At 36.3% G+C, this 22,949-nt stretch overlaps 1 protein-coding gene across 7 annotated transcripts in view; it reads left to right on the top strand.

Moving 5' to 3' along the window:
• The window catches only part of EPRS1 (glutamyl-prolyl-tRNA synthetase 1), a 39,115-nt gene extending 16,468 nt beyond the window's left edge, over window positions 1–22,647 (top strand). Inside the window, exons 11-35 of one of the 7 annotated variants that reach the window (XM_040611494.1) lie at window positions 28–112; window positions 451–510; window positions 804–824; window positions 2,867–2,977; window positions 4,585–4,721; window positions 5,438–5,645; window positions 6,082–6,194; window positions 6,812–6,920; window positions 7,036–7,407; window positions 8,249–8,479; window positions 9,251–9,499; window positions 10,320–10,550; window positions 10,880–11,145; window positions 12,385–12,436; window positions 13,263–13,472; window positions 13,618–13,690; window positions 14,469–14,548; window positions 14,880–14,981; window positions 15,606–15,761; window positions 15,883–16,080; window positions 16,239–16,412; window positions 17,590–17,750; window positions 18,756–18,834; window positions 21,943–22,007; window positions 22,278–22,647. In XM_040611494.1, coding sequence (XP_040467428.1) covers window positions 28–112; window positions 451–510; window positions 804–824; window positions 2,867–2,977; window positions 4,585–4,721; window positions 5,438–5,645; window positions 6,082–6,194; window positions 6,812–6,920; window positions 7,036–7,407; window positions 8,249–8,479; window positions 9,251–9,499; window positions 10,320–10,550; window positions 10,880–11,145; window positions 12,385–12,436; window positions 13,263–13,472; window positions 13,618–13,690; window positions 14,469–14,548; window positions 14,880–14,981; window positions 15,606–15,761; window positions 15,883–16,080; window positions 16,239–16,412; window positions 17,590–17,750; window positions 18,756–18,834; window positions 21,943–22,007; window positions 22,278–22,428 — 3,694 coding nt within the window. In that variant the 3' untranslated portion in view covers window positions 22,429–22,647. Of the gene's footprint in view, window positions 1–27; window positions 113–450; window positions 511–803; window positions 825–2,866; window positions 2,978–4,584; window positions 4,722–5,437; window positions 5,646–6,081; window positions 6,195–6,802; window positions 6,921–7,035; window positions 7,408–8,248; window positions 8,480–9,250; window positions 9,500–10,319; window positions 10,551–10,879; window positions 11,146–12,384; window positions 12,437–13,262; window positions 13,473–13,617; window positions 13,691–14,468; window positions 14,549–14,879; window positions 14,982–15,605; window positions 15,762–15,882; window positions 16,081–16,238; window positions 16,413–17,589; window positions 17,751–18,755; window positions 18,835–21,942; window positions 22,008–22,277 lie in introns of all 7 variants that reach the window. The other 6 variants (XM_040611493.1, XM_040611495.1, XM_040611496.1 and 3 more) reach the window with 6 other exon arrangements.
• The last annotated feature ends 302 nt before the right edge of the window (window positions 22,648–22,949 follow it).

Raw genomic sequence — 22,949 nt, 5'->3', positions numbered from 1 at the left:
CACTGATGAAACATCTTTTTCTACTAGGGATGACCCAAGATTTCCCACTGTGCGTGGTGTCCTAAGAAGAGGCATGACAGTTGAAGGGCTAAAACAGTTTATTGCTGCTCAGGTGGGTGTTCTGTTCTGATTCTTTGAATCTCACTTGAAAAAGGATAAGTTTTTGTGAAGTTTCAGTTAAAGTACTTGTCATCGAGATGTTTCTTCTTTTGAAGATATGCTGCTTTCATGTGTACCACCTCAACAATATGAACACCTGTGAACAGGTCCGGGCAAAATGGGGTTTCTTACTTTAAGAAGTGTTTATTTTGCAAGCTCAAAATGCCTTTCTAAACTGTTTTGATGAATGCAAACCATAGAGGGCTTGTAGTCTTTGAAGGACTTTGGTTTAGGTAAGTCAAAGAGCTGGAATGTTTATATTAATGTGAGTTTGTGGGGTTTTTTTTCCAGGGCTCCTCTCGATCTGTTGTAAATATGGAGTGGGATAAAATTTGGTCTTTTAACAAAAAGGTATGTGCTTACTTGAATTTGTTGCTACTCCTGGTATTCTCTTTCTGGGATATGTAAAGAATCCAGCATTCATTGGAGTGCTTATCACAACAAGTAGCAGTAGCAGTATGTTGCATCATTTGGCACACTTTCAGGAAAATGGAATGTCCCCCCGCCGTCTAACCTGAACTAGCACTAATGCTATTGATTCTCCTATACCAACACTTACTTGCCTTACTTAGTAGTACGGGAAAGATAACGGTATTTGCTGTAAATCTGATATGAAAACTGCATTTCATTTTTCTGCTTTCAAGCTGCGAGCTATCTGTAAGAAGGTATTACTTAATGCTTTTTACCTTAGCATATAGCTTACAGTGCTGTAAGCATACATAACATAAGCGATCATTTTGCAGCTTCATAGCACTGTCACATTTGCTTATATAACAGGAGCTCTACAAACCCACTGAAAATGCATTATTCCTAGTTTTAAAAGGCTGCCCATTTCTGGTTTGGCTTATTTGTTAACATAAACAGAAATCTTAAATTTGACTTACGTTGGCCGCTTTTCCGTTCTGTGGCAAAAGGACCAATGCGCTGCGTATACTGCCTATGTAGATAAAGCCAGCACTGCTGATGTTTCTGACTGAATGTCAAATAAGGAATATTGCATCTTGACATGGTTAGTCGCTTTTTGGCAGTGGATGCTTGGACACTATAATAAGGCGAATTGTTATAATGCTGATTGCATATTTTGTGTGATTGTGGAAACACCTGTTATTTTGCATTGGGATTCCTGCTTGGATTTGCTTAGATAGTACCTGGATCTGTTCATTTAAGTAGTTTTTGCTTGTCTGGCATGTGTCTTGTATTTCTTCATTTATTTTGCATTTGGTCTGCTACATACACAAAGGTTTATGAATTGGTTCTTTCTGTTGCTGCATAAATATATTTATGACTAAGAACTGGATTTTGGGGAAAAATCCACAGTGGACTTTCAGGGCTCGTTTTTTGAATTGGCTTTTAAACTGAGTTTCTTAGACCTCTGTCTCAACTCCTTGGACAGCACCATATTTATTAGCCAATTTTGTTTACATGTATCTGTGCAGATAGTTTTCAATTTGCAATATGAGCAAAACCAACTGGTTGCGTGCAGGTAGTTCTGAGCTCAAAGACTTGATCAGTGTGAGAGCTCTTACTTTATATGTTATCCTGTAATTACGTTACTGACTTTTTAGCACCTGTTGTCTGAGTAAGGATTGTGAGTTCTAATGTGTGAAGTAAAGAGCCTGGTAATAACATTGTAAAATTCAGTCATTTAGTTATCAAAATTATGATATTAAATCACACAATACACCTATATTTTGAGATAGATACACAAGTCCTTTTTTTAAAGTATCTAACACTTAGGAGTCTGATTTCAGTGACTACAAACTTAAAAATGTAACTTCTTACAAGTATATCATCATATCACCTTACTTGCTAATGCCATGTAATTAGATGCTAGCAGGAATAAACTAAGGAGAGGAAAAAAAGTAACTTTATATTAATGAAAGCAGGTGTTTTCCTTTGTTAGTTTCTAGTTAAACTGGTAGATCTCTGGTATTCCTTTTCGACCTAGACAACTGGCTTACTTGAATTACGTTTTTAAGTGCTTCTGAACAGTTTGACAAACCAGTGTTTCAGGTGTGAAAATGCTGTGGAAAAATTAGGTCAGCTGAGTTTGAAAGTGGGCAATAAAAATAAAGGAAGACATTTTAGTGATAGCTTTTTCTTGCCAAACTCATGTCGTAGAAACCCTGATGAAGTCAGTGTTATGATGTTGCCTTATTATAGTATCTAATGCGTCTGTATTAAAATGCCAGATTTAATTGGTGCTTCCTCTGTAGCCAGGCCTGTCCCTGATGCTGCTGGAGTACTGACCTGGAAAATTAGTATGGGATCAGGTCTTGTGCTTCTGGAAAAAGAACAAACTGCACTGATAAATTATTGCTTTAAATTCAGCTACCTAGAGAGAAAGTGGTCCAGATGTAATAGCTAGCCTATGTGCATAGTATAACTATGTCAAAGTACATTTTGCTGTCTTTCCTATGAGGCATTAGCTTGTAATTTTGGTTACTTCTGGTATCAGTAGTACCCAGTCCATAGTTTTTACTCAAAATATTTCAGTAAAGATGGGAAATTGTGAAGTATTACCACTGTTTTCTCCCTTTTGTCTTCTATAGCTTTGGTTTAGAGGAACATTAAAGCAAACATAAAAAAATGCAGTAACATAAAGAATACCAGTTAATATTCCATTTTGGTGGTGGTTGTTTTATACAACATCTTACTTCTCTGTCAATGTCATATATTCATGATCCACCTCATTTGTTTTCTGTAGGTTATAGACCCAGTAGCACCTCGGTACACTGCTTTACTGAAAGATGCAGTGGTCCCAGTAAATATTCCTGAAGCTCAAGAGGAGATGAGAGAAGTGGCTAAGCATCCAAAGGTTCTTGCTTTACTTTCTTGATATTCTTGTATTGCAGATCAGGAAGGTTGGAAGTATCTTGGCTTAGAGCAGTCAGCATGGAGAGTCCTGCTTTTAACTTGCTCAGACAGCATGAGATAAAACCAAGGTGTATTTTTTTCCACAGAATTGTCAAAAACTGGGCAGCTACTGAACATGTTTGTTCTGTTAGGAGGATGTAGGAAACTGCTTTTGTAAATAATATATGGAGTGCATATAGACAGTGCATTGAAAGGCCTCTCTGGGAGTTTTCAGAGGAGTGTGGAGTGGTGCTCAGACTGTTTTTATTATTGCTTAATACTAATTTGCACAGAGTGGTTTAAATATAAAATTTTATTCAAGCTTTATGGGTATAACACAGTAGATACTGTTTATCCATGAGAGTGAAGAATGCAAGAGACTTTTTAAAATAGTTAATAACATTAGACTTAATGTGAAGTGACACGCTAACCTGTTAATTGCACCAGTCTGGATTTTTTAATGTCACTTCTAAATTTGGATAGCAGATAGTTATCAAAAGTTTGAACTTCCTAATTTAATACTGCTAGTATCCAGTAAACGGAATAATATCCCCGAGAAAGGGGAGTGCATTACTGATAAAATTCTCTATTGGCACTACTGCTAGGAAGGATGCTTTCCTTTGAGTGTGGCATCTCAAATTGTACTTAAGCTTCACTGAAAGCATCCCTTAGATATCACACTTATACTGAGGAACAAGTGAATATTGCTGAGGTTTTGCTTAATTTCTTTGTTTTTATTTTGTCACTCTGAGTGTTCCTGTAGCCGTTTCTTGTAACTGAGAGGTGGGCATCTATTTTGCCCTCTCCTCTGTGGCAGATAAACAAGGAAACAGTTTTAGAGAGTTTAGAGCAAGTGAGAATTGTGACCTTTTTAAGAGTCAAAAAGTCTGAAGTCTGGGGAGATGCAAGCCAATATACTGAAACACTGATATTAAAAATGCTGCCTCTAGTATATAATGAAATAAATACTGACCAGAGGAAACCAATTTCAAACTCCTGATCAGTTGAAAAAGTCTGAACTCCCAGCTGTCTGACTTTAAAAAAAAAAAAAGTTGTATCTCCATTGCTGAGATGCTTTAAAGCTGAGTATTTTTAGTGTTATGTGACATATTTCCAGTTTCTGTCTTTAAAAATCTATGCAGCTGACAGAAGCTTCACATTTGTTTCCATATTAACTATATAAAAAGAAAAAATGAGAGTTACAAAGTTATTTTTGAAGGGAATTTGCATAGCAGAATGGAAACTTGAGAAAAACTTAGATAGTTTTTACCTGTAAGATCTTTAAGATGTATGGACCTTAAGGAGATGGGATATGCTATGGGTTGTGTTGGAGCTAGTATTTGATAGAAGAATTTTCTTGAGCGTACTGTCGGAGGAATGCGTGCAACACTTGTGAACAGGAAACCTGAGAGAGTTGTGGAAGAATACTGCAGCTTTGCATTACTGTTATTGTCTGTCTTCTATCTTCATCTATCTTCTATCATAAAGCAGTGTTTTGCCTCTGCATTAACTTTAGTCAGCTTCATATAATAACAGTCTCTCCTTTGAAATTAAAATCATTATTCACAGAACGCCGATGTTGGGTTGAAACCTGTGTGGTATGGCTCCAGAGTCCTGATCGAGGGCGCAGATGCAGAGACCCTAACAGAGGGAGAGGTGGTTACATTCATAAACTGGGGCAATATTATCATCACCAAATTGGACAGGTAACCCGTTTACTAGGAGGTGAAATTAATTTTTGCTTTTCAGCTTTTGGTTGATTTAAGATGTAGGTTGTAACAGTAAAATATTAATGCTTGTCCATATAGGTCCATTCTGTGATTCCTTATATAGATATCCACTTTGAAATATGCCACAAAACTGCATTTTAGCATAGAATGTATTTTACTATATTTTCAGGTCTGAAATTACCAGTCAGTCCTTGTACTGCATGGCCCTCTCATCCAGCATTCTCCATGTTTCTACGGTCTTATTTCCACTGTGAAACAGCTTTTTCAGATAAAAAAAAACCCACCTGGAATTTTAACCAGTTTCACCCTGTAATGCATACTGGATTTGCATTCTAAAAACCTAATCCTATCACAGTTTCTGTTGCAGAACTGTTGAGGTGGGGAAGGGGAGACCATTCATAATGTCTTTGAAATGGATGTGTTGAATCAGTGGTGGAATGGGGTGAGCTGGGACAGAGAACATAAATATGTAGAGAATTTTTCCCCATGATTTTTACTGTCTCTTGATATTTAAGATATCAAAATTAAAGAACTTCAACAGGAGTGAATACATACAGTCTTTCATTTCTAGCATCTCTCAAACTTCAAGACTGAAGTCTAAACATTTGTTTTTCAGTGAATCTATTGATGGTCTGTAGTTCCAAATGAGAACTAATCATTTAGGCTTTACTCTTATTTCTGTTTTCCTGTAGAAATTCAAGTGGAAAAATTGTGTCTATCAATGGCAAGTTGAACTTGGAGAATAAGGACTTCAAAAAAACGACTAAGATCACTTGGTTAGCAGAAACTCCACGTGCACCACTCATCCCAACTGTCTGTGTTAATTATGAGCATCTGATCACTAAGCCAGTTCTAGGTAAAGATGAAGATTTCAAGCAATACATCAACCAAAATAGTAAGGTAAGTTATCTTTTTGTCTTCTCTATTCCACAAAGGTTAATGTTTAGAGGGGTGTTTTGCCATCACTATTTCCAGTTACTCTTTTTGATCTAAAGATTTGATTTGTCAGACAAGTAAATCCTGTGCTGTTGTATCTCGTTTCCATGTTTCCTTTTAAGGTCTCATAATTTTAAAATTAAAATTTGACTCATGTTTTTTTTCTCAGACATTACCTGTTTTTTACACATCTGAGACCAATAATCTGAGTTTTGGTTTTGTTACATTCTTACGATATGGCATCTTCTTGCTAGTACTTGTTCTGCTGCCTCTGGAATTAACTAACATTTCAACACTTCCAAAATCAAAAAATCACTAGTATCTTTCTACAGCTCTACTGTATTTCTTACTATTTCTTGTGCTCTGTTAGATTTGGATTGCTTTCTTTTAATACTTGCAGCAAGAAGAACTGATGTTGGGTGATCCTTGCCTTAGAGAGTTAAAAAAAGGGGACATCATACAACTTCAGAGAAGAGGATTCTTTATTTGTGATCAGCCCTATGAGCCAGTGAGGTAAGCTACCTAAGAATGGCCTGAGCAGACTTCACAGAGTTTGCTTTAGCTTGCTGTGTTCTGATGTTTTCATACATGCATTGGCAAGAGTAATGTTGCCTGCAAATATTTTGCCCTTTACCGTGATCTTTCTGTGGAATATTTCTGTGGACTGGCATGGCTTTTAGTGTGTACATTCCTACCTCTTCAGACTGTCTAAGCCAAGTAAGTACATGGCACTTCTGTGCACCCCAGCTAACCCACTCAGTGAAGAGATCATGCTTTCCTTGTGATTCTAAGTGCATAAATTAAGAAACCATGTTACAAAATAAAACAGACATTTCCCCAATTGGTGTGCACATACTATTTAATTGTAACGGTTCTTTAGCAAGCTACCAAACATCTAAATTACGCTGCATTTTGGCATAATATTGTAACATAAAGAAAACTTGTGCATAACAGGATTCTATGCAGATCCACAATTGTGTAAATCTGGGTAACTACAGTTGTGTACAAATATAAACTTGCAGTTGTGTGAGAGCACCTTGTAGAAAGATTTGTTTCAAAAAACATTTCGTATGCATCTTGTGTTTCCTTTATCGTTGTATTTTCTATAAACCATTTTATAGTCCTTACAGCTGTAAAGATGCCCCATGCATTTTGATTTACATCCCTGATGGACACACTAAGGAAATGCCAACATCTGGGTCAAAAGAGAAGACCAAAGCTGAAAGTGCAAAGAAAGAGGTAAACTTGTGTTTTAGAAAAGTGACATAAAATGTATTACTGTACATCTGTTACTGTACAAGATTATTATGCTGAATACTTGGCTCTTTTTTTTTTTTTCCTTCTCATTGTTAAGGCTGGTTCAGCTGTAAAAGGAAAATCTACTCCACTTGTTGGTGATACCTCTACTCCAACCTGTACTTCATCTGAAGGTCACCTGGTTATGTACAACAGGGTGTCTGCACAGGGTGATACAGTTCGTGACTTGAAAGCTAAGAAGGCACCAAAGGAAGATATTGATAAAGCTGTGAAACAATTGCTGGCCTTGAAAGCAGAATACAAAGAGAAGACGGGCCAGGAGTATAAGCCTGGAAATCCTCCAGTATCTGTAACTGAACAGTCTTCAAAGCTTGAGACCTCTGGTACTCTGAACAGTAAAGCTCTGTATGATAAAGTAGCAGAGCAAGGAGAAGTGGTCCGAAAACTGAAAGCTGAGAAAGCACCTAAGGTGGCTGATCAATATTTTTTTGTTTGGGTTTGCATAGCCCTTTGTCCTCTCTCTCTGTAGATGAATGGGTGCTTATGGATCCATGTTTCTCTAGTGATCATCATTTGGACTGGGCTCTGTCCTGTCAAGACTTGTGTTTTCCGATACTTCTCTTTTAGCTAGATATGTTTGCCAAAATTTCTGTCAATATTCATAAATATGCAAGCAAATTCCTATATTTCTTAGACTGCTGTTCTGAAATGTGGACAGAATTCACCCCACAGCATAAGCTGATTAAGTATTCACATATGGTCCTTGGGGTTAAAATGTCCTGCAGTATTTATGTATTTTTTTTTATTTATTTAACTCAAGATGGTCAAATTATGTGACTTCATAGGATTGACTTGTTGCTATTTAGACCTTAAAAACAAAACAAACCCCAGAAACCAGAAAGGAAAAAAGAAACTAAAGGTCCAAATAGAAAACATAGCTACTAGTACCTGTGTTCTTTCCATCCTTTCTAATGCAGAACAAGAAAAGATGTGAAATAACACTCTTTGCCTGGTGGTTAAATACTGTTCATAGTAGTGTCTTGGTGGCACTGTAAAATCTGAATAAATGGGAAGGTCTGAACTAATTTATAGGGTTATTAGGGTTGTATATCCCTTAACAGGAATTACTTTGTTAAAAGTAGGAAACTAATAGAGAAAACTTCTCTGAACAACTCTATTAAATAGTTAAGAAAATGGAATAGGTGCACATAAACTGCAGGTCTTTTCATGAAAGTATTTAAGATGCACTTCAGTCTTACATATCTATATCTTTGTTCCTCCCTCTTTCTTCCCCTTTCTTTCTTTTTCAGGATGAGATAGGTGCTGCTGTGGAAGTCCTTTTATCCCTAAAGGCAGAATATAAACAACAGACAGGCCAGGAGTACAAACCTGGAAGCCCACCTGTGGTCTCTGTCCCTCCTCAGTCTTCTCCTGTTTCTACTCTTCCATCCCCATGTCCAGTAGACAGCAAATCTCTGTACAACAGAGTAGCTGAACAAGGCGAAGCGGTCCGCAAACTTAAATCGGAGAAAGCTTCAAAGGTGTATTAATAGTGAATACTTCTGAGTGGAACAATGTTTTCAGTTTAGACTAAAACCTCATTACAGGTTTTGTGAAGCTTGGGGAACAGAATATAAGCAAGTACTTTCAAATTTCCTAAAGCGCTTTCCCAAATTCTCTTCAGCTGGTATGACTGACTTAATGAGTTCCATAATAGTGTATGGAGAGCCTGGAAAATAAACAAACTAGTCCTTTTTGTAGTGATATAAGATAAGTGAAGTAGAATATTAGCAATAACTTGAAAAAAGGGCTGGAACTTGAAAGCTAGAATGGCAATAATAAATTTGGTAGTAATTTGACAGTGGCCAGGGAAACATTCTTTATTCTCTTTTTTATTTATTAATTCATATAAATTAATTCATATTATATATATTTTTATACATATAAAATAAATTCATATGTTTTAATGGGAGAGTATTTGCTTCCATTCTCCAGTGTACAAAGTCATGGACTGCTGTATCTGGAGGGTGCTAAGCTGCCTGAATGGGAAGCTTTCATGGCACAGAAATCAACCCTTGCATATACTGCCTGATTCAGTCCTTTTGATGTGCAACTTGTCAGTATTCTGGCTACCAGGTTTTACTACAGAACTCAATAATGACAACTTACACTAACAAGTTAGCTCTAGAAGTTTTATTGTAACAGCAACATTAGTGCAATTCCAGTAAAGGTTATGTTATCTTACCTATTGTGTTGCATCTCTCTTATTTCTATCTTTATCTGCAACTGTTGTTTTTCCTTTCTTGCTTCAGGAACAAATAGATGAGGCTGTGAAAATTCTTTTAAATCTAAAAGCAGAATATAAAGAAAAGACAGGTCAAGAGTACAAGCCTGGAAACCCACCTTCAGCTCCTTCTTGTATACCTTCTACTACTCTTCCATCTTCTGTATGCTGCAGTAACTTGGCACACTGTAACTTAGTGGATGGCAAAGCACTGTACGATAATGTAGCTGAACAAGGGGAAGTGGTACGCAGACTCAAAGCAGAGAAAGCTTCCAAGGTATAATAGTCAATAGAGTAAGCAATTGTAACTCCTGCCACTTTTTGCCACTGGGGGGAAATCTGTCACCAAATAATGATCAAACTCCCTTATGTTTGGGTCATAGCTTAGCCATCAAACTTGCATGGTCTGGTAACACCACACAAGACTATTCTGATGCTGGATACTTTCTTGACTCAGAGATGTGAATTCTAAATTCAGCTGGTGTAGAAAGTCAAACTTAACTTCTCACATCTAAATTAATAGACACATGCATGGCAGACGTTAATCCTGCAGAAGTTTTTAATGTATTTTACTTTTTCTTACTGTATTTGAGACGGGTGAAGATAGAAGTATGTAGTGTCCTGCAACAATAGTAAGACTTCAAAACTCGACAAATCCAGTGATAGTTGTGGAAAAGAACACAAGACAAACGTATATGTTTTCAGGAGCTGCTGGGGTTTTTTTTTTTGCTTATATTTTACCTTGCAGAATTGGTTTTGGTTTTGGATTAGGTTTTTTTCTGTGTGTGTTTGGTTTGTTTTTTGTTTTTTTAAAAGGCTGTTTTCTGAAACAGTTTCTTGTATTTTTCAGTACAGATTCTGTTGCAGTTTTTAACAGGCTATAGCTGGCCAGGTGGGCTAAGCAAACATTCCGGTACAATGTGCCAGCTCTCATATTCCTGTTGCTTGGAGAAGAGCTGTTACTTGAGTCCTTGCCTAATTATGAAGCACTGTTTATTGCTAGATGGAAATTTTATTTTCTTAGCCTGAAAATCAATGCTGCTTGTCAGTTCTCTGTAATTCTTATCAGTACATCTTGCTATTTGTCCTCCATATAGGATGAAATAGATGAAGCAGTAAAACTCCTTCTTTCTCTAAAAGCTGACTACAAGGAAAAGACTGGGCAGGACTACAAGCCAGGACATCCACCAGTAGCTCAAGCTGCTTTGCCTCAGGCATTGAACACAGTACCCAGTGGCCCAGACACACCTGAAGCTAAAGCTCTGTTTAGCAAAGTAGCTCTTCAAGGAGATGAAGTTAGGAAACTGAAAGCAGAAAAAGCAGAAAAGGTAAAAATGTACTGTAATCTAAAAATCTATTTTAAAAACAGTGTGATTATGGGAATTAGAAATACACATTTAGAATAGGCAGCATTTGAATTCTGCGATCTGAAATATACTTTTAAAATTATTCCTGTCAGATACAGTCCTTAAAATGGTAATGCATTTAAGTTAAGCATTGGCTTTTGCAGATTTTTTTCCCCAATGCTATATGGATGCCCACAATGCCATACATTGATCTATTTTATTTCTTTGATAAGAGCCATTTTATTCCTGTGATTTCTGTATAAATTTCTCTCTCTCTCTTTTTTTTTTTTTTTTTTTTTTAATTCTTCAAGGAAAAGATAGATGCAGCTGTTAAGGAACTTCTTCAGTTGAAGGCCCAGTATAAGTCTGTTGCAGGAGTCGATTATAAACCAGTTTCGGCTAGTGGCACTGATGACAAAGACAAGAAGAAGAAAGAGAAAGACAACAAGTCTGAAAAACAGAGTAAGCAACCGAAGCAAAATGATGGCCCCAAAAAAGAACCTTTGCAAGGACAGCGTGGCAATGAGCTGTCCTCAGATGGATCAGGAGAGGGTCAAGGCCCTAAGAAACAAACCAGGTAAAGATATGATCTTTAAGCTATTCTCTAGAAACCTTAACTGTTTACTTCTATTCAGATTTAGAGTTGTGTAGGCTTCTCATTTCACTTGAAAGTGTGGACATGTGCAAAATAACTGTGTTCATATTTAGGATCAAAGCTTATTTAGTGTCAGCTGTACCTTGGCATCCTACTACGGAAAATCCTGCCTAGCCTGTAGGAAGAATATAAAGCAGTGTGCACACCTAGTAACTGTGGGTACTGTTATTGTCATTGAGAACTTGATATGCTTCTGCAAATGTGCTGCTGTATCTCGCTCAGTATAAACCCTGGAGGAAAAAAACACCCTTATGCTTATTTCATTGTACCAAGGTTTCCAAAATACTTACTGCAAGTACCATGAGAAGTACGTAGCCCAGCCCAGAGCAAGGTACTGCTGTTGTTAATGGTGGAACCAGTGATGATTGCTGTGCATTCCCTCACTAGCTACTACCCTGAATTTTAGAAGTCTTTGCACAGCACGTCTTATGCAGCACTATTTATTTCATCTTTCAGATACGCAAATTACATGCTAAGAGACAGAGATGTGGTTATTTTGTATAGAAATTATGCCTGAAAAATGTATTTTTCACCCTTAAAATTCCTCTGTAGAGATGTAAAAACTTTACTTTTGTCTACTGTCATTTGAGTCTGGTGAGTTTAGCCTTCTTTAGAATCATGTAGTTTTACTGGTTATCTTTATCTTGATGGTAGGGTCAGTTTTCTATCTTAGAACAGTGTGATTGATGCTCACATGAGTACTGAATTCAAGTTGCATATGTTTCCTGAAATTGTAGCCACTGGCTAGGTAAGAAATTTTTAAAACAAAGAGTAGAACAGCTTACACCCAGGTCTGGTTAATCTTAGATTCTTACTGGAGGTGCTTGAGATTTTTAATGCATCATTATGGTGAGAATTACAAGGGTTCGAGCAGTAGAAAAGGAACTGAGCCCTTTTTATGAAATCTTGTTAGCCAAGGTAAGGAAATACTAGCAATTTGTAATAGGCAATATGTACTAAACTGTCAGGAGGAAAAAAAAAAGGAAAAATTAGCTTTATGAAGTAAGATTAAAATATTCTGTTCCATGGCCCATTTTTTCTCCACCCCAACCTGACCCTCCCTCAAAAAAAAAAAAAAAAAAAAAAAAAAAAAAGATGCGAGGGTAAATTTCACTGCTAAATACTGTACAGCACAAATGTGGTTCTTTTCTAATACTGTAGGCTGGGTCTAGAAGCTAAAAAAGAAGAAAATCTTGCAGACTGGTTCTCCCAGGTAAGTGCACATCAGTTTGAATTAAAATACTTGCTTTTTTCTGTTTCCTGAATTTCTATCATAGTCTTATGTAGAAGTGCCTGGATTGACGGTCTGACTAACTTCAGGAAGCTGTAAAAAGGATGAGTGTCAACCATTCCACCCCTCCCTCCTTTTATATATATATATATATATTTATATATATATCGATACATATATATATATTTATATATTTTCTTAATTCACGTATGAACTCCTCTTTCATTAAGAGTACAAAACTTCAGTGAAGTAAGAGTATTTCACAGGCTTGGGAGTTTGATTTCACCTCAGGATGGTGTATAACAAAAGTCAGAATCTGTTGATACTGAATGAATTTGCTGGCTCATAAGGTTCAAAACAACCAGAGTAGGGATGATTAGTTTAGATTAGCCTACTTACGAAAGATTGTAAAGAGATATTAGTGGTGTACATTGCCTCTTGCTGGTATAATTTTTAATTATACCTTAAGAAATAAAAATCTTTTCTGACGTGAGCTAGAGACATTTGTTACAGAAGTGCAGTTTGTTGGTTCCTGTAAATTAGCTACTGTCTCTTATTTGGATTCTTGAAATTCAGTTGTAGTTAAGTGTGTTTACATTATTTAGATCTATTATTAAACTTAATGTTCGTGCGTAACTTTTTCTAATTACAAGAAACAGAAGCAATACCAAAGCATATCTTTGCTAACTTTTTGGGCACAAAGTTGTAAATAGGAGACTTTTCTTGAATTGCATGCCGCACACATGAATTACTAAATGTTCTTTGTGTATAAAATTGAAACTTCAGCATCTAAATAATCTTTTGAAAGGTGATCACAAAATCAGAGATGATTGAATACTATGATGTGAGTGGCTGTTATGTTCTTCGTCCTTGGGCTTATGCTATTTGGGAAGCTATCAAGAACTTCTTCGACGCAGAGATCAAGAAACTTGGAGTGGAAAACTGTTACTTCCCCATGTTCGTGTCCCAGGCTGCCCTAGAGAAGGAGAAGACTCACATTGCTGACTTTGCTCCTGAGGTACACTTAAAAACTTTGTTCTAATCTGAGTACAAGAAAACCCAACAACTTAGTCTGTGGTTGAGTATGATAGTAAAGGTTTTTTTCAAACTTACTTTGTTTGATTTTTTTTTTTTCCCTCTCTTCCCTCACCCCCTTCCTTTAGGTTGCGTGGGTCACAAGATCTGGGAAAACAGAACTGGCTGAACCAATTGCTATACGTCCCACAAGTGAAACAGGTAGACTTCGTGCAGTTTGGCTGTAAATAACACAGTTAGAGGTATAATGTAGCTGATAGACAAGTTTCCATTTTGAAAAGCGGAAACCTGTTTTTTAGAACGTTTTCTGTAACTCCTTACCAAAATTTCCTAAATTTGCTGCTGCTTATAGCAAATGTCACAGCATGTATGCTCCCTTCAATGGACTTTTCTAGGAAATGTACACTCTAGGAATTTTTCCCTTAGTATCCTGAAGAATGATTTGATTTGACTGAACAACATTTGTTGTTCTATATTGTTGATAGGAAAATTTCTTCATCTCATAATTCACTTTAGTTTTGCGTGTACTTTGACCATGGCTGTGAAACTAGCTTTTACTAAAATTTCCTCCGAGTAATTTAAATAAACAATTTAAGACCTAAGGCTGGATGAGTTTTTAATTGAACCAGGTATGTTATAGCATCCTGAAATCTCTAGGTCAGTGAATTTCTATTTTGAACCTAGATGTATTTACATGCTCGAAGTCAGTGACTCAAACGTAGTGTCATTGGATGTTAAGCCTTGGATTGTACTTTGGCTAGCAAGCAAGCAGTTTTGCAGAGAAACAGGATGACATGAAAGTATTCTTTTCAGTGAAAATAGTATGTGTTAAGATAAAAAATGCTTTTTAAAGAGAATTAAACATAAAAGCATAGTTTTTACAGCAGAGAATTACATACAGCTTGTATGTAGCAGAAAGAAAGGTTTGGCATAAACTGGCTGTATTGTGCAGAGACCCAAAGCTGCTTTCTTTTTCCAGTCATGTATCCTGTCTATGCAAAGTGGGTGCAGTCACACAGGGATCTTCCTATCAAGCTTAATCAGTGGTGCAATGTTGTGGTATGTCTGTACATGATTTCTGAATAACTGTTGTATCTTAAGTGCAGTGTAGGACAATTATTGTATGTGGACGTGGCATGACGGTACTGATCACAGCACATATTTCATGGCAAAAGTATGAATGTGGTTTGTGTGATTTGTTTTTCTCACTTTCTAGTAAAACGTGCTTTATCAATGTACGTTTATATTGTTTAAGTAGAAATCTGTGAATAGTTGACTTTTTGTCTTTGTTGAGAATTTTCTAATACTTATTTATAAACATTATATTTAACAATAATTTGGCACTTCAGCATTAATCATGGTGTTCAATTATTTTATTCCTCCCCTCCAGCGTTGGGAGTTCAAACATCCCCAACCTTTTCTTCGCACTCGTGAGTTCCTTTGGCAAGAGGGTCACACAGCATTTGCAACATATGAAGAAGCAGCAGAGGAGGTAAAAAGCAAATGTGCTGGTGCTTTTACTTTCACAAAATTACTTTACTCCATAGCAACACAAATCTTTTTACTAGGACCTCATGGAAATCTGTCTCCTTTTCTTTGGGAGTCCTTATGAAAAATGTCAAGTGTACTAGAACTCACTGTTTTCTTAGATGTAGCCTGTGTCTGAGGCTTTAGTCTCTTCAAACAATATGGGGAGTCTGAAGAGTGTGATATATAAAGAATGCTTTTCCTAAAAATTATTTTCGTTAAAAATCTATATAATGTGTTCACATGTTAACTGCTAGAAATTTTAACACTTCCTTTGCCTGAAATACGGATGTTTCATTGACTGTCATGGCATATCAAACTTTTAGCTGGAAACGAGAAGTTAATGTAACCGTTGGGCTGGCATTTCTGCAGCGACTGTTCTTGTTTTCTGTTGTGGTTTATAGTTGTTGCTATTTGACACAGAACATAACAGCCAAAGTTTAAAGCAATTGAAAAAAATCTTATTTTTCAATCACAATCTTGAGAAAGCGTTAAATTTTTAAGTTTGTAGACTGGTACATAAAAGTATTTCATGATTTAGCAAATGCAAAATACTGAGTAATTCTTAAAGACAATATGTTCATCATAGGTAATGCAGATACTTGATCTGTATGCTCAAGTGTATGAAGATCTCCTAGCAATACCTGTTGTGAAAGGAAGGAAGACAGAGAAGGAGAAATTCGCAGGGGGTGATTATACTACTACTGTAGAGGCATTTATATCTGCCAGTGGAAGAGCAATCCAGGTGATTATCTATTAGAAGAATTTTTTTTTTTCAGTAAATACAGTAAGATGAAAGTCTTAAACTGATGCTTGATAGACTTAACTTTCAGTTGAGTAGAATTTTCTGTGTGCATCTGTTTCAGGGAGCAACATCACATCATCTAGGGCAGAATTTCTCAAAGATGTTTGAAATTGTATTTGAAGATCCCAAGAAACCAGGAGAAAAACAGTTTGCTTATCAGAATTCCTGGGGCATTACAACTCGAACTATTGGTGTAATGACAATGATTCATGGAGATAACATGGGATTGGTGCTCCCACCTCGAGTAGCCTGTGTTCAGGTGTGTAAAAATTCCTTAAACTACAATTTTGTTTCCTTTCCTGTTGTGGAATTCATGAGCATTTCATGTTGGACACCTGGAAGACTTAACATAGTATAGGAGCTGAACTATGAGATAACTTTTTTATAACATAAAGTACATGTCATGTTATATTGCAGGTTGTAATTATTCCCTGTGGTATCACAAATTCCCTTTCTGAAGAGGACAAAGAGGCTTTATTGAAGAAATGCAATGAATATCGTAATAGGCTGCTTGGTGTTAATATCCGTGTACGGGCTGATTTAAGAGACAACTATTCACCTGGTTGGAAGTTCAACCACTGGGAGCTTAAGGTACTTCTGTTTTCAGGAGGCGTTTTGAAGCTTGTAGGTGGGGGGTATATATGAGGCATGTTAAGCATGCCTTGTATTTTGAAGGCAAATGCTTCTCTAAGTGAAGAGTTTCTGCCTGATAATCAGTGGTCACTTCCATTAATAAATGAAGAAAAGATGTTTTGAGACTTGTTCTCTTCGCTAGGATTTACATGTCATTAGTGATTTTTGAACTTGCAAGTCTCCACTTCGTATAACTAGAAAATGAAATTAATAGCGCAAATTACGTGCATGTTTAAAAATGTCTGCTAATACTCAAGTGTCTCCAGGGTCACAACAGTGCTGCACACAGTGGAACAGCAAAGATAAACCTGTATGACATCAAACCAAAACCACCCACCAAAATGCATTCACACCCACTGTCTTCATTTCCAATGAAAAAATGTGTACAGCTTGGGACATGTGTTAGCAGGATGTAGAGAAAATAAGTTAAACTCAGTGGACTCCTAACTTATTAGTTAAATGGAAACTCTTTTGTTTGATGTTATATGGGAGATGAGAAATTACATAGTTCTTACCACTGAAGTTTATGAATCATAAAAGCTTTACATAAATAAAGCAACTGTCTGTTTGTAGTCTAATATTCTATGTTGATATTAGGGCTATATTTAACGGAACTTTTGCTATCTGCTGTTTATGCCATTGGAAGTGTTCTGTAAAAACAGAATTAAAAGGTATTATTGGATGAACTAAAACATTAAAATGACTATAGAAGTCTTAATCATTCTTTAAAATTCAAAAAAAATCTTCAAAATCTTCAAAAAACTGGATTTGCACTATTGGGGATACGTGTCTTAGTGTAATTTTAGTTGTGGTTTAACTGTCTTAGTATTAATTGCATGTTGGCAGAGATGCAGCATCCAAGCTAGTGAAGCAAGGTTGGAGCGAGGTATAATGCACAAGTGAAGAGAGTATGGATGGAAAAGACAGAAATGCATAAAAGCAGTGGACTATGTTCTGATACTTTTCCAAAGAAACTTAAATGTGTAGAGTGATTCCATATTAAGATGGGGATTTAGAACAAAAAAAGAAAGAGAGGTGGGGAGAGAGAGAGGAAAAAAAAACCAACCAACCCAAGGACTTCTGAGAATGACTTACTCATTGTACCTTCGATAACTCCTAATGTTTTTTAATGAAGGGTGTTCCAGTCAGGGTTGAAGTGGGACCACGAGACATGAAGAGCCAACAGTTTGTAGCTGTTAGAAGAGACACAGGACAGAAGCTGACCTTTTCTGAACATGAAGCAGAAGATAGACTGAAGCAGGTTTTGGAGGAGATCCATGCTAACCTTTACAACAGGTAAATTGAGTAGTACAGTAAACAGCTGCGCTAATTGCAGATGTACTTCACCTGTCAGAAGAATTTCTCCCATTGTTGCTTCATTTGTGGAGAAAGACGAGTTAGGCCCATCATTGTGACATTTCATTTTTGTGCCTCTGAAACTTGTTCATGTATAGTGATAGAAGTTTCCTATTGTGCTACTTAAAAAGAATATTAAAGGTTTTGAAATTATTTTTTAAAATACTTATTTTAATTCATGTGAAGTATTAATAAACAAATGCACCATAAATAGTTAATGGGATAATAGTGCACAGGATTCATTCCTGAAAGATGCTTTTGGTAGGGGATTTGGAAAGACACAAAGCTGTCCAAGAAACTTCAGTAGTTGAAGTTCTGTGTTCAGAGGTATATTTTAGACCCTATATACTGTTGACTTTCATAGGATTGCTTTCTTATAAGCAATCAAATGCATTTGGAACTGTTATTAGCACTTATTGCATGTGCCAAAATCCCTTGTGTGTCTGTCATTGCAAATTGTTGTTTGTAAGTACACTAAGAACAGGCTGCTGATCCAGCACCAACAGCAGATTGAGTTTTTCTGCTTTCTTCTGTGGTGATAGAAGTTGCTTACAAGCAGAATATTTTTACCTGGTGTCGTAGTTTTTAATCTAGTTAAAAAGCATTTTGCTATTTAGTTTTAGAACACGATTAAAAAAGAAAAATCTGCATCTATAGTACTTACTATTTCTATCTACAGCTGGTTGGCGTTGAACTGACATGCACAACAGTGTAAATTAACACAGTGAAATGTTCAGCAGCCCGGAGAACACCCCATTGGCAATTAATCAAGATTTTGTCTTTGAAGGTGGAAATGATAGAAAGACATAACCTGATTCAAATGAATATGTATCTTCTCTTGTAACTTTTTGTTTTGACTGACTCTGCAAACTTAGTTCATTTGGCCAGAAAGGTTATGTGCATAAATCTGCCCTGACTGAATTTTTGGTTGTTTTGTTTTCTTAGAGCTTCTGAGGACCTAAAAAGTCATATGGTGGTGGCCAATACTATGGAGGACTTTCAAAAAGAGCTTGATTCAGGAAAGGTAAGGAACTTTACTTCATTCTATCCCAGGAAGTGCCTTTGCATATTTTCTGTCCCTTATAGATAATCAGGGGCTAGAAATTTCAAAGCTTTTATATGAATACTGTTGTGGTTTTTATGGAACTTCCCCTCACAAGCAGATGAAGCCTCTCCTATAGAGTTGCACACAAAAATAATCAGCTTTCTCAAAATTTATGATACACATAGCTTTCTTCTTTTGCTAAAATACTGTATTTACTAAATAAAACAGTGTTTCAAGTTACCACCACTCGAAGTGTAGTCCTATGCCAGCAGTGACAGGGTGTCTTGCAGTGATTTACAATGCTACAGATTGGTAATTTGTATTTAGAGTGTTACATTTTTATCAGAAGGTGCTTTTCAGAGAGATTAATGTAAATACTCAGATTAAGATAAACTTACTGTCATTATCATAATGGTAACAGTGAAAAACACTTGTCAAATCTCATAATAGGGTTCAAGTAGGAGTTTAAAGTACATGCTATTTACGTCACAGAGTTTTACTTTTATGACCCAAATAGAAGCCATTGGGTTCATTAATAATTACTGCAAGTCTGAAACCTTGGATTGATAGTAAGAATAGCTCATAATGTGGATGATTGAGCTCTACTGATCTAGAGATCTGTGAAAAATGTAAAGTTCTGACAAAGTATTTGCACTCTAGGTGAGAGATTAAAGTCTTCAGTAGAGAACTGAGCTGCGGCTTCTTTTTCAGAGATCCACTGCAGAAGTTCTTAACCTTGAAATTCTGTCACAAACCTCAGCTTGTGAAATTGTTCATGTATTAAGATTAATGTCTTCAAGTAGTAGGTTCTCTGGGATCAATCATTAAGGCTATATGTTTTATAAAAAGACATTAGGGGTTTTTGTGTATCAATTAGATCTACTCTGAAAACATCAAAATTTCTGATGGCAAATGCACAAATACCAAGAATTCATAGTACTTTTGTTAACTTGCACTTCTGTTGCACTTAAATTCAATTTATAAGAAGATTTACAGAAATAATTATGAAGCGAGGAGGGACTGATTTAGCATGCTTATGAAGCTGAGGATGTAGAGTTTTCAGACATTCTGTGTGTAGGTGCTCTAGTAGTAGTACTACTTTTTTTTCCTCTGCATAACTAAATACAGGTGTGAAATATTCTGCTTCCAAAGAGCTTTGGGCTCTTTCTGCTGACCGCGCCATTTCCTTGGTGCGAGTGTGTCTACAGCATCTGGTAGTCGATTTTAAAACCCAAAAATCTTTACTCTTGGCTTAACAAATAACTGTGCTCTGCATAGACGTTCAGCTGGTACTACTGCTCTCATGTGCTGTGATTTCAAGATGGCCCATCATGTACCTTTCACTTCTGAATTAAACAAGCACACTGAAACTATTTTTGACTGTCTTCAAGACAAAGAAACAGTTAAGGAAGAAATAAGCTCTTAAAAAAATCTTAAAAATTACAGTAAACTTGTACGTAAAAAATAAACTGAAATGAAGAATCAAGCTCATTCCAAGAGCAGCAGGAATGGAATGTGAAGCTAATTCTGTATTTGTACATGCACATAAAGTGTTGTTCTTTAATTTTGATTAAATACTGCAGAAACCCCTTTCTTCTCCTGCCATAGAGGTTCCAGATGATACCCTCTGCCTGTGGAGAGGGTAAAATGCCTGGTCTTCAATGTCCAACATTCACCATTGTGTACAGCTAGATTTTGGTACTTATATAACATAAGTTTATTATAATCAGCTTCTCTGAATTGAAAAAAAATCACATACATCATTTTATGACTGTTTCACTCTCTACTTACATATGTCGTGTGGACAAAATTTAATAGCATATGTATTCTGTAATTTCTTGAAATTACGGTGTTAGCACTGACTGCTATTTAAGAAGAAAATTTGTAAGCTTAATTCCTGTTGCTGCTCTCCCCTTACTATAATTGCAACGTAGACTGTTAGCTCTTTAAAAATGCTGACTGCTTCTGTGTTCTTTTAAGTTGCTTGCAAAGCTTAGTTGAAACTTTAAGAATAATTGCATAGATACTTTAAAAAAAATCATCTAACTACAGTTTAATGCAAGAAAAGTGTAGTAGGTTGGTAATAGTTCCTTTTTTCAGTTGCAAGAAAGTGAAGCTATAAAATGAAGTCTAGTGAATGTGTCTTCCAGTTCAAGGCAAATTGAGAATTTTGCACTAAGAACGCAATTTTGGTGAAAGCAAGCCACAGATGAGCAAACCTTATTCACAGTTTGGGTAGAATTAAAATGCCTGAAGGCTTAATTTAGTAGCTGTTGTTGCCCTTAGCTGTTAGCATTACATAAGTGTTCATATGTGTGTAAGGGGTGTTTTTTTAACAGTAATCCTACTTTTTAGTAGTAAACAGAATTTTCAGTGTGAAAACCCTATAAAATGAAAAAAATCAGTGAAATAGACTTATGAGACTTGGGAAAAGAGATTTGCTACAACAATTAAGAGTAGTACTGAGAAGAGTGTATGGGATTATTATTTCATCTTTCTCGGTTTTCTTCAGTTAAGCTAACGAAAGGAAAGAGCAGGAAAATAGTCACCACTTCACCCTGCCCCCAAGAAACATGTGCTGTTGATGGTTGTTTTCTTAAAATATGTATGTTCTTGTCTTATTCAGAAAATATGAAAATTCATAGTAATGGAATTAAAAATGAAACTTCATCATGAAAGCACTGTCTTGCAGTATGTAAGCAAGCATTTGTTCTGCAGTCTGAAAGTATTAAACTTTTCCTGAAAAACAAAGTATTCCAGGAGAAAACAGTGATTATAGTTTGCACAGAAGGAAGATATATTGGGTTAAAAAAAAAATAATTATAAAACCAGTACCCCGACTTGATTTAAATGCTGCTGTGGGTTGGTGTAGGTTTTTCCATGCTGCACTGTGGAGAGATGACTATGCTTATCTATTTCTCTGACAAGAAAGAACTACTAAAATTTAATTGTGGCAATTGGAACTTTTCCGGTTTTGACTGTATGTGAGATGTTAGGGTTTAGTAATCTTCCATAGGCAAGGATGATTTTTTTTTTTCCCAGACGTATAACTGTTGTTCTCTTCTTCCCCTTCCCCCCATCCTTCAGATTGTACAAATCCCTTTCTGTGGGGAAATTGAGTGCGAGGACTGGATCAAGAAGACCACTGCCAGGTAAAATATAACTGAACTGGAGAGTATCACCAAAGTCAAAATCAAAATGTTTTGAATATAAAACAGGGATGTAAGATGCCTCTGGGTATAACACTGATGTACAGTCCTCACCCTTGACTCTTGCTGTCCTGCATAATTCAGTGTTTTTACTCTCTTACTTGGGAAACTTTCAGACTGCTTAGTGTGCTTTTGAGGTTTATGTGTAATACGCTTTATTGCATCTTTATTTTTAAATGAAAGTATTTATTTATGAGTACGCTTTTATTTCAGGGATCAAGATCTTGAGCCTGGCGCCCCCTCCATGGGAGCAAAAAGCCTCTGCATACCTTTTCAGCCTCTCCGTGAACTACAGTGTGGGGCAAGATGTGTCTGCGGCAAAAACCCTGCCAAGTTTTACACCCTATTTGGTCGTAGTTACTAAATTACTAGTGAAAGCACCTTCTCCTTTATCTGTGAATTGAACTTTTTTTAATAAGACTGAAATAACCCCCAAACTTAATCAGTTTTGCGACTTTTTAAATGATTTAAAAAACAAAGCCATAAACCATAAACCTGCCCCAGTTGTCAGTCTTAGGCTAGCAGTAATTCACAGACTTTTCTGTAAACATCTCTAATAATAAACATGTATTGTGAGCTGTAATGTGCTTTGGTGGTTTTTTCTGTGTGGCTCAATGGGGAGCATAGGTATCCTTTGCTCGTCTTTTCTCTGTTGTGATGCATGTGTACATTGAGAAAATGCCTGAAAGACTGGAGAGAATGTCATGAACACTGTACAGTACAGTTTAGTGTGCCCACATCAACTTTATAGATAAAACATCTGCTTTTAATTTTGCCTTCAAATTTTTCAGTTTTCGGTACAGACTTGCTGCTGACTTGTAGGTGTGGTAAATGCTACCCTTTTTGAAAACTCCCCCTGGAGTCAGGCGTTTTGAGGAATATTTT

This window comes from Falco naumanni, chromosome 12 (genome assembly GCF_017639655.2).
Source record: "Falco naumanni isolate bFalNau1 chromosome 12, bFalNau1.pat, whole genome shotgun sequence".
NCBI lineage: Eukaryota > Metazoa > Chordata > Aves > Falconiformes > Falconidae > Falco > Falco naumanni.
This window is presented reverse-complemented; position numbering and strand designations above follow the sequence as displayed.